General features: G+C 33.7%; 2 protein-coding genes across 2 annotated transcripts; one reads left to right on the forward strand and one right to left on the reverse strand.

Moving 5' to 3' along the window:
- Window positions 1-3,526: 3,526 nt before the first annotated feature.
- Window positions 3,527-7,939, forward strand: LOC115442649 (mediator of RNA polymerase II transcription subunit 7). The gene is made up of 4 exons (XM_037441475.1): window positions 3,527-3,598; window positions 4,586-4,953; window positions 5,026-5,294; window positions 7,626-7,939. Exons 2-4 carry the CDS (start codon window positions 4,762-4,764, stop codon window positions 7,825-7,827), a joined length of 663 nt encoding a protein of 220 aa, XP_037297372.1. The 5' UTR covers window positions 3,527-3,598; window positions 4,586-4,761; the 3' UTR covers window positions 7,828-7,939.
- An 887-nt stretch (window positions 7,940-8,826) lies between these two features.
- LOC115442638 (apoptosis inhibitor 5) lies at window positions 8,827-13,407 on the reverse strand. Its single transcript, XM_030167741.2, has 8 exons — window positions 13,154-13,407; window positions 12,910-13,071; window positions 11,633-11,977; window positions 11,229-11,426; window positions 10,844-11,038; window positions 10,265-10,522; window positions 10,022-10,186; window positions 8,827-9,869 (listed from the first exon to the last, which is right to left on the reverse strand). The coding sequence occupies exons 1-8, from the start codon at window positions 13,226-13,228 to the stop codon at window positions 9,594-9,596; spliced, it is 1,674 nt and encodes a 557-aa protein (XP_030023601.2). The 5' UTR covers window positions 13,229-13,407; the 3' UTR covers window positions 8,827-9,593.
- Window positions 13,408-15,787: the final 2,380 nt, after the last annotated feature.

Genomic DNA, 15,787 nt, shown 5'->3' on the forward strand with positions numbered 1-15,787 from the left:
AACCAAGGAGAATAATTAAAATTATATGGAAACTGAAAACTAAATAGTGCTATCTATAAACCTAAGCGTCCATTAGACTTGCCTGGGTCAGAACGCAACCGCGGTATGGCGAACATTTTTCCATAAATCGTATGCTCCATATTTATTGAACCGAGCCGCATAGCATTTTATATTTTTTTATATATTATTATATTGCTCCTGTAAGCCCTTTTCTCTTTATAATAGTAATAAAATACATTCGGGGTTTTCGTAACCAAAAATCTTCAGTTATTTTTTAAGGTACTCTGCCAAGACAATAATTCTTCTTTATTTTTTTTTTATTCCAAGCTTCACATTTTTGCTACTTTATTATCCAATAGATTTGAGATTGGTTAGAATTTTAGAACCATACAAAAAGCGGACATATTGTGTCCTTTTGTGTTGTCCCAAATTTTTCTTCATCCTTGAAAACTTGCCAAAGGAACGTCTCAAAGGATTAATATCCCAAACCGTAAGATGGGATTCGTCAATGAGACCCACTTCGATAAATGTTGTTTATGCAGCTTGCAACACGGCCTGCAAAAGTACGCGTTGCTCCGCCCCGCCCTGACAAGTGAACGCAGCTTATAATATCGCATCACTAATAATAGTGAAATAAAATCTATTGACATGTGACTCGGGATTTCTCCGCCGCGTACAATGATAAAAAAAGTATATATTTAGTCATTGGTCGCGTATTGGTTACATTCTCTTTGCTCAATCGATGCACAGACTACTTAGAAGAACTGACGTTAGTCGATGCTCGTTCACTATTGAATTCAGATGTGTCGTTGGACTGCTGTACACTTTCGTACATTTTTAATGACCCACTCTTAAAATTTTAAATATTTTATTTTTGACAATTGTTTTTATTGTGTTGTTAAATATATTCAATGGTTTATATACCACAAACACTTTACAATGCCAAGGAGAAAGAACACAGTATTAAATGGACAAGCAAGAGGTATGGTGTATTCAGTATATTGTTTCATTAAAAACAATGATGAATTGGGGTCTAACAGAAATATGATGGAGATTTATAAACAGACTGCTGCGGCTACTAGTACCTCAATAGCGACTGTACGGCGCATCGTTAAACAAGTTAAAGATTCTGAATTTATGGTCATATTCAGAACCCCAGGCAAAAAAAGACCGAGAGCGCATCCAATCACAGATGTAGACAGTTTTGACCAGGAAGTTATTAAAAGATGTATCCACTCCACAAATAAAGAAATGCCTACTATCGCGAAGCTACGAAAGAAGTTACGGGAAGAAATCAATTTCCAAGGGTCTGAACGTAGCCTTCGCCGAATCATTACAAAGTTAGGTTTCAAGTGGAGGAAAACAGAGAACAATCGAAAAATGTTGGTCCATAATGACGATGATTATTACGATAATGATGATGATGATGATGATAATGATGATGATAATGATGATGATGACGATGATGATGATGATGATGAAAATGATGAAGATATAGACGATGAAGAGCCTACTCATCAAGTGCAATCTACAACTAAATTTGAAGCCGCATTTGTACTAGAAAACACGCTTCAAATTTAATGGCAGGAATATGATCACGGCCTTTAGATTAAAAACAATAATTATTACCATAATTACTTTTGTTTTAATTTGCTTGGATTTGAATATTTTATTTCTATATTACCTGCACTATACACATCTATTTATCTATATAATAACTAAAAAATATTATCGGTGATTGTACTTATAATATTGACTGATCGTGTAGTCGCATTTTAAGCGCGCTTGCTTACCCCCCCCCTCCCACTCTTCATCTGTACTCACGACTTATGCCTCTATTCAGCGAGTTTAGGCAACAAGTATCATACATAGAGTAAGTAATATACTACGTAAGAAGAGGCGGCACTTAGTACATTGAATTTGAGCTCACGCACACATACGTGAGCCCAGTAGAATTACATTTTGTACCAACATTACGCAGAAAAAATGATACGCAAGGCTGCCAACTTACTATAAATCTGCTCGTTTCTAGGAACGTTCCTTATTTAATCGATATTATCGATAATTTTGTATTGACAGCTTTATATCGATAAATTTCCTGACCATAAATCTTACACTGGTATAAATTATGATTGAATTTAGAATATTAAAAATAAAACGTCCACAATTTTTAATAATTCCCTTTATTTAATTAGAAAATACACAATATTATCACGTGAATTTCTTATGTATAAATTGTATAATGTTTAGGTCTCCTACTTAAAAATTCATAACACTCCAGTTTTCCGTTATTTATTTCCAATTTTATATGGAAATTGAAAAATTTTATACCTTACAGATATGATCTTTTTCCGTCTAATCAACAATTACTATGATACAATTATTGCAAGGGCAAATTCATAGATTTCACACGTGCCTTTTTGATTAGGTTACTAAGCATAGAATTGAAACTCCATAATCTAGAGTATTCTCTTCAACGACTACCTGAGGTTGTAAATTTGAATTAAATATACATCACTTTTATGTAATGTTTTAAATCATAATATAAATTTTCTGTTACCGGTGTAGATCAAGTGGATACTTAACCATAAATATGTTTGACTTTGGGTACTTTTGTATGCCACAAACCTCACATTTTTATACACATTAATTCTTTTCTCCATTCTCGCACACAAAATCAATAAACTACACAAATGTAAACAGAATTAGAGTCAATATCTCGGAATAATAAGAATCACTATCTCGTAACACACACTACACAAATTCCTTCAAGAAGAAATATACACGAAACGGAAAAGCTGGCTCAACTCAACGTATTCGGCATAAAACATAACTTATTATTGAACATAATCGCAATACAATTTTTTTGCAAATAAACTTCAACAATGACAAATCTACCGTCAATAATGGCGGCAAATTATCAACTATCATGGTAGCCAACATACTTTCAAAATTTATTGGATTATTATGTTGGTACAAGATGTTACGATGAGACATCCTTTTGTCAACCAAAACTAAACTCTATGTAACGGCATTAAGATATATAATCATTCATCATTACACAAAATGTTCTAAGTGTCCACCCCCTGGTATCATAATGAACGTGGCCAAAATCGGAACCAGAGACCAATAAACTCGGAACTAACCACCGCAATCTTGCGAATGTCAAAATTGCCATAACAAAAATATTGCCATCATGTATATATTTATACCTCTATTCTCGTGTGTTTTAATTATTTTATTTTCTTAATGAGATTTCTAATGTAATAAATCAAGAAGATTAAAAGCATTAAAAACCTAGTCATATCATTTTTTATAAATATGTTTTTCCATATCTGAAAAGATACAAAACTTTTTAAACGCTTATGTAAATTATTTCATTTACATTTATAAATCATATCTAGTTTTAAGAACTTCGGTAAATATTACCTACATATTTGCTTCATATGTATATTTTTGAATCATATAACATAGGTACCTATTTTATAAAGACCCAGTTCCATTCAATTGTTGTAACACTGACCATTCTGTAGCGCTCTCTTGGTATGGATAAATGAATTAGAAAAAAATGCGCCTTCATTACCTGTCACTCACGTTATCTATATATATAAAAATCAATTGCTGTTCGTTAGTCTCGCTAAAACTCGAGAACGGCTGAACGGATTTATCTTATCTTGGTCTTGAATTATTCGTGGAGGTCTAGGGAAGATTTAAAAGGTGAGAAAAATTCGAATAATTGCCGGGAAAATCCTCAAAACAGCATTTTTCTATTTCCCATACAAACGTTTTCTAACTAATACGTAGAGTCAATTTGAGCTTTATTGCTATTGTATAAAGTTCACTGTTGTCTAAGCAATGTAGGTGTGTTCCTAACATCAAAGCAGTGTGCGTTGGAGCACAGAATATAATAATGTAATGTCGCGTTCTGAAACTCAACAAAAGTGATATCGCGGACCCGACTAAATTGAACAGTCGCAAAATTTAATATATCATTAGTTATTTGGTTGGCTTCACGATATTATTTCTTTTGTTATACTTTAAAATGCATGTTTTCGTTATGGACAATTTTTGAGCTACTTTTGCATATCTATACTTATAATAAATTTGTAGAGAGGTCAATTCTGTACATGAAATATATTTCCAAAATAACTGGGGGTGATTAGGGATCGATACTGATGCCAAAAATGCAATTAGTAAAATTTTTGTCTGTCTGTCTGTATAACCGTTATAGAAACAAAAACTACTCGACGGATTTTAACTTAACTTGGTACAATTATTTTTCATACTCCTGAGCTGGTTATAGTATACTTTTCATCACGCTACAATTAATAGGAGCATAGCAGTGATGGAAAATGTTGGGAAAACGGGAGAAGTTACTCCATTTTTTAAGCTCCCGTCATTTCGTGTGCAACCTTAATGGTTAAAAGTTCCTTCGATTTCACCAGGATCCCATCATAAGACCCTGACCGGACAATCGGACCACCTGCATACCACCATAAATTAAAAAAACATCCCGATAAATTGAGCACCTTCTCCATTTTTGAAACCCGAAATCCACGCGGGCGAAGCTGCGGGCGGAAGCTAGTCATTTATAAATAAAAACTTTGTGGACTTATAGCTGCTGTCAAAATATTTTAATTATCTATCTTTTATAACGTCAATTAACTGTTTTGTTAATTCCAAAGAGTGTTACAATACTGCGGAGACTTAATTCCATGTGATCTTGTGATTATAAGTTAAAGAGTCAAGATTTTTATCATCATGTCGTCTTCCGAAACAGCTCAAGTCAGCTCTTTGCCTTTACCTCCTATGCAATATATAAATTTTTATACTGATGAAAATGTACGAAGAAACAGAGCACCGTTGCCACCGCGTCCTATACACGATTCATATTCAATGTTTGGTCATTCGTTTAATGCCGATGATGCTATTATCAGATCTTTAGAAAGTCAGGTAATAAATATTTTGTACTCCTACACACATTAAAAAAAAATCAAATAAAAGTGATCAATTGGAAATTTTCAGGGATTTCGACGTCTATATCCTATGCATTTCGAAAGAAGAAGGGAATTAAAGAAATTAAATCATTCTCTACTTGCAAATTTTCTGGATTTGCTTGATTTGTTAGTACATTGTCCTGATTCTCCTAAGAGGGCAGAAAAGGTGGAGGATTTGAGTTTATTATTTATTCATATTCATCATTTGCTAAATGAGTTTAGACCTCATCAAGCAAGAGAAACCCTGAGAGTTATGATGGAACTACAAAAGCGCCAGCGAGTGGAAACTGCTACGAGGTAATTGAACAGTTTTTATGGGCTGTTACAATTTTGCTACTATTCATTAAACAAGGAAGGTTTGGATTTTGAATTGTAGGTTGAGCAACACTTTTTGGTGGTCTGTTTGACACCAAGCCCAAAGATTCAATCTTGTTAGAGGGTGTTTACATGAATTTTTGGGTTTGGCATTGGGTAAAAAATCAAAAAGTATGATTTAGTAGGGGACACATTTTAATGAATATTATTGTTTTGGAAAATGTTTAACCCTTTTCTTGGCAAGAAAAAAAATCTATGGAAAACCTTTTTTTTTGTTTAATTCTGTTTTGAGCATAAATATTAATGATATAAAAAATGGAAATCAAAAAATCCTGGGTATCTAGTTTTGGAGATATACAATGTATCCCACGAGATACATTGCCAAGTATCTGTACTTTTCCCCATATAAGCCAATGTATCCGAGAGGATACAATGCTCAAATAAAATAAAACAACAAATTACTTAAACAACAATTATAATCATAATTAAAAAAAAGCAAACTTAAACATACATCTATTCAGGTCCGGTTTGAAAAAATAAAAAGCAGTTTCTATTGGGCAGAAGACAAAGTCTTAGGCCGCATTTTGAACACATAACAGTGGTTTGTCCTTAATGCATAACTTGCACCCCCTCTTGGTACTGAATATTGGGAAATGTCCAATCTGACACAAGGTGTGGTATAACAGGGGCTTTAATAGTTTTACCTGGAGTAGGCCCTGCCGCGTCTAATTCCTCAAATGAAGTCTCCTTTTTGTGCATTAATATAAATTGGTTTGAACAGATATCATACCCAAGATATCACAGGTATAAAAGCATTTAAAATATTCTAATGGGGTTTTGGGTGCTTCTTCTGAAAACTCTTTGTCAAATATACCTGCACAGTGTTGAAAGCTTTTGTTTGTCCACGTTAATTATAAGAGGTTTTAGCGTATAGGCTTTGGACGTGTAATTACAAGCCTTAGTCGTTTAGATCGAAAAGATGACGCTACAGATGATAATAAGTTTGGTGTATGTGAAGAGGTTATATTTACACATATATAATGCACGGAAATAAAACGGATGTCGTTGGCTGTGTAACAATTAGTGACGGCTGTTGAATCATTGGCGATGGCAAAAGTGGAGACCCAGTTACTGCTGCTTGAACGGGCGTAATTTCGTCATCGGACAATAAATTAAGGTTTCCAAAGGACGACAGTAACAAAGGCAGATTAAACGGTGAATAACTCTCCGACCTTGCTATGGAGACGGGGTCTATTTCGCTATCTGAATCTGAAATCTCATATAAGTCTGATTTTCGGCCGGACTTAGGTACTAAAGCAAAAAAATTTTTCGCTCGGTACCCTCGCCACGTCGCTAGTTTCATGGTATTCTGCGAAGAAAATATGCATTCACCGCCAACATTAAGCATAGACACAGGCCTGTAATAATCTTCCTTGCATAAATAGGGGCCCGGTAGTTGCACTTCTAGTATTCACACAAATATGATTAAAACGACCATTGAGCAAACGTTTAGAAAAATGAGCAAGACTATAAACTACTTTTTTACAGCAATAATTCATCGTCAATGCATGCGAAGACACGTGCAAAGCTAATTCATGAATTGCCCTATATATGGCAATGTGCACCATAAGATACATAACATGCAACATCTAATTCTGTTATAACTTGGTGGTGTGCACCTTGAGATACATGCAAAAACAAGATTCGTTTTTATATACAGTAATCAACATGTGGTGTGAAAACACACTTGATACACATGTTTACTTCGTAGAGAATATAAAAAAGATCGTACTCCATAAATATCCGCATAGAATAAAAAAAAATAAATAATATTCTTACCTCCTTGCATGGGATCGTGTCAATTCGGTAAACAGTTTTTGGATTCAAAATTTAACGGTACAACCAACATCATCATGCTAGATAAAAAATCGTTTGGAATCATGCAAAATATAAATGGTTTCGTTTCATTTACTTTATTTTCGAGACAAGGATTTTTTAAAGTTGACAGTATCTGACGAGATACATTGTCAAGAAAAGGGTTAAGACATTTTTGAACCATGTAAAAGAAATAAATGATCTAGTATAATTGAAATATTTATAAGAACAATAATGTTATTTATTAAAAAGGCCCTCTGTAAAATCTATACACTATAGACATAAGGGTAGTTGGAAATAAAATACCATATCAAAACTTGACAGGCTAGCTATTTACTGTAAGGCAATTTGGTGCATTAAGAATAAATTTGCCAAAGAGCTTATAAACTGAACTGTTTTATGCCCAACACAATTAATACATGATTGAAAATATTACAGATTCAAAAAACACTTAGACAAGGTACAAGACATTCTACAGATTGCACTCCAAAGTTTGCCCGACCAGAATGAGATTGAATCAAACTTCAAAATTCCAGTGGAAATGCTTGAGCAAATGGAGTGCAGCACTAGTGAATCATCAGTTGACCCTTGTTATGATCTTGATAGGATTATGTGTAATGTTGTTGATAACATGAGATAATCTTTAGGCATGGATAGATATAACTTGTATAAATCTTGCTTTAAATGTAAAATAATCTCATAAAGATTGCAATATGCTTACTATGGTATTAAAATACATTAGTTTTTATGTACCTGTGTGTTATTATTTAGCATAACATTTGGGTTAAACATTGACTGTCTGACTAATAAATGTATCCCAGTCATTGTACACAATGGTTAGTCTTACTTTGCTGATGTTAAATATGACTGACAAATTAAGATAGCACCAATTGTTTTACTAGTAACTGTTCTATATATATGTAATAGTTATTCCATGTTTTGTCTTCCTATGTTGAAACATTTCCCTTTATAAGAATAAGAAAACATAATTAAGACAGACATATACAGTGTTTATTACTAAGGCCCTAAATAAGTAGGTATGTAATACAGGTATTAATAGAATTTTTATTAGTATGGTGGCAAATTCATCATCATCATTTCAAAATTTCTTAACATTTTCGCTTATAACTTTTTTATTTAAAGTTCTACGACAAAAAGTTACTAGACCAAAGTTGTAGAGAATTTGATTTGCAACAAAAAATGTTTATATATTTTTTGTCTGATAAATAGTTTAAGAGATACATCGTAAAAACCATTTCAACCCCTATTTTCAAGATGGCGGCCGTGGGACAAGGGTGGCGACCCCACAAACTTGGTTTTAGCTTTAGATTGACCCCCCCTACACTTCAAAAAAATAAAATTGCGTCCTCTAAAAAACGCAAGGTAAGGCCTAAAAAATGTAACATTTCAATGGACTAATATCCAAATGAAAAAATTAAATTAATAGTGTAAATATATGTTGTAGAAATTGTTTTTTTTTTATATTACCTATGCATTATAAGTTTCAAACAAATAGCTACCAATAATCGAATCCAGTTAGCGCGCCGTTTTTCTTTATTGGATTGCAATAATACTCGACACAATAATTGAGCTATGACTAGCAATTCCAATAAGAGGAGATTTAATTAAAAAAAGAAACTATGTTTTAAAGAAATCGTTTATTGTAGTAATAAAATCCATGTATCGGAATTAGTCCATTGTAGATACTTCTTTGAATAAAGAAGCTCTGAAACAAGAACCAGATAGATACTATATCTTAGCATAGTTACCAATTTTTATTTGCAGTTGCCTTCAGCAGCTCAGCATATACTATAAATAAAACATGTAATGAACATACTTACATTTGAGGTTGGAGGCAGTTCATCGTGTCCAATAAGTCCTATTCGCACCACCGCAAGTTGCTATCGTTGGCAAAGTTGTTTTATTATTCAAACTTACATCTAGTACTTACAATTTGACGGTACAATATGGGATACAAATACAGGATTGACACGCTCCAAAATCACCACATCTGTTTGCATAGTGAGACTATACTTACGAGTCTATGCTACAAAATATGATGAAGCGAAATGTATACTAATACCTGAAAATTAATTGTTTATTGTGTCTTCCCTAAGCAGACTAAAAAAATCAACTATGGGAATTATGCAACTTGGGCCACCCAAACTCCTACAGGATCAAAATTATTGAATAATGATCTACCTAAGCTGCATATCAAATCAATAACTTCTTCATGTTGGAAAATATTGTTGTAGACTAAAGGGAATGGTTAGTTTGATTGCTGTATATTTTCTCCCTATTGCAGATGAGAGCTTATTGGATTTGTTCATAAAGTCTGTTTTTCTCAAGTCTTCCATAAAGTCAGCATGTCAATTTTTTTCTGTAAAGTTGTGTTTGTTAGGTATTTCAATAGTTTCGCCTCCTGAATGGTGCTCCATTGCCTCTGAAGTCACGTCTGGGATAGCCCCCCCTACCCCTATTCGATCCAGGAAAGCGGCCACTGTTGTTTAGCCTTGAGCTATATTTTCCTGAGGGTGGCATGTACATTTTCATATTTTGGTCGCCACTACGTGAGCGTTTTTCAGGAGATTCTTTCTCCTCTCTATTATCAAATGTGATGGGACGGTGTCGTTTTGGTGGTGAGTGTTTTTCTGTCTCATCAGAATTGGCAGACTGTTTTTCCTACAAAATAAACCATTATAAAATTATTTGATGACTATAATAGGTAAGTATTTAGTATTCTGTGGCTATTTTTATATTTTTTTTATTTTAGTGCATTTATGTACTTGTGTTCTTTGCATATCAAATAAATAAAATAAAATATGACACAATACCTCTTTTTCAGTCTTTGTTGTTTTGAAGGATAATTGCACTTTGCTTTTAAAGCTGGGTGGAGTGCGGAAAATGTCTCTTATTAAAGAATTTATATTAGATGTGGTCTTGAATGCAGCAATTTTTAATTTATTTTCTTCTGAGTTAGCATCTTCTCCTTTAGATCCCTGAAATAAAATAAAATAACATAGAATAAGATTTAGTAAAAGTAGTGAATAACAAAGCAATTTTATGCCAATTGTTACCTGTGTTACTTCTTTCAATTTTTTTATGTATCCTTGAGTCAATCGAGCTGTGTATTGGAGACGTAAGCGCAATGATTTTAGTTTAGCAGCATCGGCACTAATGGATTCTGGGGATTTGCGACATAATGAGTGTAGAGCAAATAATGCACATTCCACATGCGAGAATTGAAGTGACGGGCCAGGTTTTGCCTCTTCTGATTTTTCTTCCTTTTTTTCTGTACCATCTTGACTTTCCATCGGTGCCTCAGGGAGATATTTCTGCAACATAATCAATGATATTATTGATGAATTCTTTAAAATGGAAAATTCACTTTTATTTAAATACCTGTAAATACAGATGATAATTACAAAATATAGAATTATTCCCTTATTCTTTTGATCTGGAAATGCTATGCTGAATGATTATATCATCCCATGCATAAAAGAACCTCGAAATTACCTTACATGTTAAAATCTTTCCACTGTTTAGAGTTTACAATCAATCCAAAATGACCTACTCTCAGGCAGCCATGTAAATACTTGTGTAAATTAAAAGTTGTACTGTCAAAAACACATACATAATATGATAATATTATTTACCATAAGTAGATCACATGCGATATTAATCTTCTGTTCAATATTTTCCAAATCACCACAATTTTCAGTGATTTCAGCAAATAGTTTCAGTAATTCCAATTTATAATCAGTTCCTCCTTCAGATGTAGCTATTTCATCCCATTTAGGTAATACATGGTTACAGTAGATGTTCATAAAAGCTGTTGATTCCACCTGTGACTGCAACATCAGATTAAATTATTAGACATAAGCTAAGTGCAATTATTATTTACATATTTACAGAACATACTGAAAGTAATAGATTTCTACTGCAGCAGTCTAAATTACTAAAACAAATTGAAATCACAAAACTATAGGTTTGGCTTTATTAATGAGTATAATTTGTTCTTTAAAAATTTGTCTTACTTACTGAAAACAAAGGCAATGCATGTTGGGTGCATTGTATGAGTCTGTCAATGTACTCTGGGTCTTCTGGCTGCCAGTCACCAGGTGTAAATGCTAGAGCTGCAACAAGTTGAAGGAGTTCTTTCTTTCCTGCAGGTGTTTTACCTAGTTTAGACCATGTTAGTAAATCCATTATGTGTTCAAATTCCTCAGCTGCAACATCCTGTCAACATCACATTTAATTTTTTTTATATCATATTCAAATGAATTTTACATTTCTAGTTCTCTATTAAAATATAATGTATGATTTTAATAAACACTAAATGATGTTACATACATAATGAAATAAACTCAAGGGTGATTCAATGATTGAAACTCCATTTGTGAGTAAGGAGTGTATATTTTTCTTTGGTTTTGTTCTTTTCTTACCTCCAAAATTTTCTTACATTCAGCTATAATTAGATCCTCTGCTTCCTTGTTGATAATTTCCCTTCCAAGGTGTTTAACTTTGGTGGCCAAAAACTTTATACACCTCTCTCTAACTATGTCATTTGTCACTTCACTCTCTGCATTTTGATGTATTTGTGAGAACAGGCCCGTAAGAGCATTTTTGGCATCACCTTTTATTATTGTGAGCAGAGAATTTGTGACCAGATTAATTTCAGTAACATCATCAGATTGTAATAATTGAGCAAGAATATCTGCCACTCTTTGGGTGTGTTCCTTGTGATCTTTACATAGAGTTGGCAAGTCCTTAATAGCTTGTTTGCGGATCTGTAAATAGATAATAATAATAATAATAATAATAAATCAGTTTATTGTCTTATTACACAAGTGATAACATACATATTCTTACCCCCTTATTCATAAACGTTTTTTATCGAAGGATTGAGCATTGCTTTGATAACAAGTCTGTTTTTCAGCTTTGTTTATCTGACAGCTTACTATTAGTTCAGCTTTGTTTACCTGACAGACAATTAGATTCAAGTTGTATCTCAATATTAGCCAATCACAACGTCCCTATGAACGCACTGCGAAGGCTGCCATGCCGTCGCGCACTAAGAAACAGACTTGTTATCATAGCAATGCTCCATCATTAGATAAAAAACGTTTATGAATATGGGGGTTACACTTATACTATAATAAAGACAAAAGGATGCGGCTCAGCTTGTGCTGACCGGGACAGTAGTTCCGAGCAGCGCTGGTTTTCAGCCTCTCCTATTATATAGATATTTAGAAACTCGTTAATTGGGTGGGAGACTACATGTTGTGTTGACTATATGTTCTACTGTAGTATATACTCATAATTTGCTTGCCGCTCCATAAGTAGTCAAATGTATTATGTTTATAAAAAGTAGCCAAAATTCATAAAGGAAGCTATCTATTATTGGATGTATATTATACACAGTAATTTCATAGATTTGTATGTTTAGACAAAAATTCTGTCCACCTTTTAATATTGAGGATACATTTATTCTTATTATAAATAGCTGGAAGAAAGAGGTGTATCCTCATTATAAACCACTGGTGACCACTAAATTAGTTTTATTTTGAGGCTAGCTTGTGTATTTTTAGTTTAGAGTATAGTTGAATAGTGAGAAACAATAATTGTATTATTTTTATTAATTCTTTAACTCATATCATCATCCACCTAAAAGCTTGAAAGTACTATTGTCCAACACACCAGAAAAGAAATTAGTACATACCGCAACATCATCATCCTCGCACAAATCGAATTGTGCTTCGATTGCTTGTTCCGCGAGGGATGGGAAACTATTGAAAAATTTCGCAATAAACTGAGATGCCAAACGTTTCTCCTTATCAGATCCTTTCACTGCAGCCAATATTTCTAAATATTCCTTTTCATGCTGAAATGAGACACATATTAAACAATCATGGTATTTTTCTACATTCAAGACTACCCAATTACCAATATAAAAGTTAGGTTACCTTTGAAATATCTTCTTTGGCGTCCGCTAAAATACCGTAATTCTGGTACAACTTTTCAATATTATCCGCTGACATTATGGTGATATTGTGATTACGATGCGTATTAAATAATTTGCAGCACCAAATAAAGCAAAATGAATTCAACAAAATAAGAAATCGGATAACAAGAAGCCAAGCACCTATATAGCGTTGAGTAGGTGTAGCAGTGTTGCCAGGGCCCTTGAGTCGTAAGTTACGTTTTGTTTCCTGAAATGTTACATTTTTGCTGCAAAAGTTACATTATTGTTTTTTTTTAATTTACGTGTTTTTGGGCAAGCATTTCTGTAGATACGAAACCGCGAACCGCGGGAACCTGCGAAGTAGAAAACGTGCGCGCGCATACTCAAGCAAATTCAAGTTTTAATATATCCAGGATACGTTTCATTTGGCATGGTGAGCAATCTCGGAGTGTGATATGGAGTGAATTACTTTTTAGACCCGCCAGTTTTAGATGCGTTCAAATTGGATGCCTTGAATAGAAATGCGTTGGTAAACTGTTTACAATAAAAATTTAGTATTACAAATCTTATGTTCTCAAAAGTTACGAAAATTGCCTTAAATGTAAAAATTACTTACATGTTACGCGAGGGGGTCAAAAGTAACGAAAAATGTAAGAAATGTAACCTTCTGGCAACACTGTATATAATACTGGAAATACTGCGACCAGTGTTGCCAGGGCCCTTGAGTCGTAAGTTACGTTTCGTTTCCTGAAATGTTACATTTTTGCTGCAAAAGTACATTATTGTTTTTTTTTTTAATTTACGCGTTTTGGCAAGCATTTCTGTAGCTACGAAACCGCGGGGACTCGCGAAGTAAAAAAAGTGCGCGCGCACACTCAAGCAAAATCAAGTTTTAGTATATGCAAGATACGTTTAATTTTGTCATGACGAGCCATTCTAAGTGTGATATGGAGTGAAATACTTTTTAGACCCGCCAGTTTTAGGTGCGTTCAATTTGGATGCGTTCGTAAACTGTTTATAATAAATAATTTATATTACAAATCTCGTTGTTCTCAAAAGTTACGAAAATTGCCTTAAATATAAAAATTACTTACATGTTACGCGAGAGGGTCAAAAGTAACGAAAAATGTAAGAAATGTAACCTTCTGGCAACACTGAGGTGTAGGTCACTAGTCAGTATTACCAACTCCTAAAAATATTTACCCCAACTGCTAACGCTAAGTCAAAAACCCCCTAAAATTGCCAAATTTATTTGCAAAACCGGCCGAGAAAATGTTTTATTCTAGTTCCGAAATGTCAAACCACTCTCAATTACACATTTGGCTATAGCTTTCGTTATTGTTTTAAGTAGGCAGTAACTTTTTTATAGTCATTAATTGTGACATTTCGCAAGATATCGGAAATTAGTTCCGATTATGAGCCCTATTGTAATTCTCTTTGATGATCATAATCAAAACCAGTAGTTTATTAGTCTCTGATCAAAACTATTCGACACTCAGAACAAGAACAAGCAATTCGACAATTACGCGAATGATGTCACAATATGACAGAATCGAAACTCTACTCCATGCGACATCTGGTGAGCTTTAAATATAGTTAATCATCTTAAGTCACCTCAATAGATGTCGCATTGAGTAGTTGAGTATGGGGCATGGGCACAATGATAAATTGAATTTACTTCTGCTCGTGCTGACTGCTTGTTCCCTGACATTGCATACATAAATCGTATTGGCAAATGCATTTTTGTAGAAAAGTATAAAACGAGATAAAGCTTTCGTACGGCCGGTACAGTATGGAGCAGTAGATATATATTATATTTAATTTAATATATCTATTAAATAATTACGTACCTACTTATGAATATATCAAACTAGATAGGTTCACTGTAAAGAAAGAGAAAGAGAATCGGGTAGTTAACAACAAAAGTCAAAATGCCATATCATATACCTAGATAGATGCATTGAGGTAGATGACTATTTCTTAAAATAAATGAACGCAACGAAATATTACTTTTTTTCCGAGTTATTTGTTTTTTTTTGCATGTCTTAGGTAATACATCAATTCTATATATATTTATTTGATAGAAAGAATGTATTAAAAAAAATAGAGAGAAGGTGTATGCAGAGGCGCCACCAGGGCACTTACTTTTCGCCAAGTATTTTTCGTCCCATTATGTAATTGGGGGCGAGCTTATGGCTATATCGGACATAAATTCCAGACTCCGGGCTGATACTAAGCAGAAAAACCCAAATATTACTTTTGCCCGACCTGGGATTCGAACTCAGGACCTCAGAACACCGCCGTATCGTGCAATGCAGTACAACTACGCGACCGAAGTAGTCAAAATAATAGAGATAAGACAGAAAAAATCTTAACAATATTTTGTAAATGGTAAAAAATATTTCGATGCGTACATTTATTTTGAAAATAATCAGGTGTCAATAACGAATTTAGCCGATTATTCTGTGTCTGAAGCCATCGTGTGATGTTCACACTCGCGTACCTAGGTACGTTATATCTCTTTCTGTAGCTAATGTGTAATACTGCCGTTTAAAATTCTGTTCGGATACAGGCTTGTAGGTGCGAATGCCCTTAAATCCGGACCTATAAATACACCCATGCATACCATTGTATG

This window comes from Manduca sexta, chromosome 22, assembly GCF_014839805.1.
Source record: "Manduca sexta isolate Smith_Timp_Sample1 chromosome 22, JHU_Msex_v1.0, whole genome shotgun sequence".
Classification (NCBI taxonomy): Eukaryota; Metazoa; Arthropoda; class Insecta; order Lepidoptera; family Sphingidae; genus Manduca; species Manduca sexta.

What these genes read in the sequence shown, in the direction of transcription:
- LOC115442649 (XM_037441475.1), top strand. Translation starts at nt 4,762, where the DNA reads ATGTCGTCTTCCGAAACAGCTCAAGTCAGCTCTTTGCCTTTACCTCCT. An exon ending in TCAGATCTTTAGAAAGTCAG is followed by an intron (nt 4,954 to 5,025) that starts GTAATAAATATT and finishes GGAAATTTTCAG; the next exon opens with GGATTTCGACGTCTATATCC. An exon ending in CGAGTGGAAACTGCTACGAG is followed by an intron (nt 5,295 to 7,625) that starts GTAATTGAACAG and finishes AAAATATTACAG; the next exon opens with ATTCAAAAAACACTTAGACA.
- LOC115442638 (XM_030167741.2), bottom strand. Translation starts at nt 13,228, where the DNA reads ATGTCAGCGGATAATATTGAAAAGTTGTACCAGAATTACGGTATTTTA. An exon ending in GCGAGGATGATGATGTTGCG is followed by an intron (nt 11,978 to 12,909) that starts GTATGTACTAAT and finishes ATCTATTTACAG; the next exon opens with ATCCGCAAACAAGCTATTAA. An exon ending in AATTGAAAGAAGTAACACAG is followed by an intron (nt 10,187 to 10,264) that starts GTAACAATTGGC and finishes ATTTTATTTCAG; the next exon opens with GGATCTAAAGGAGAAGATGC.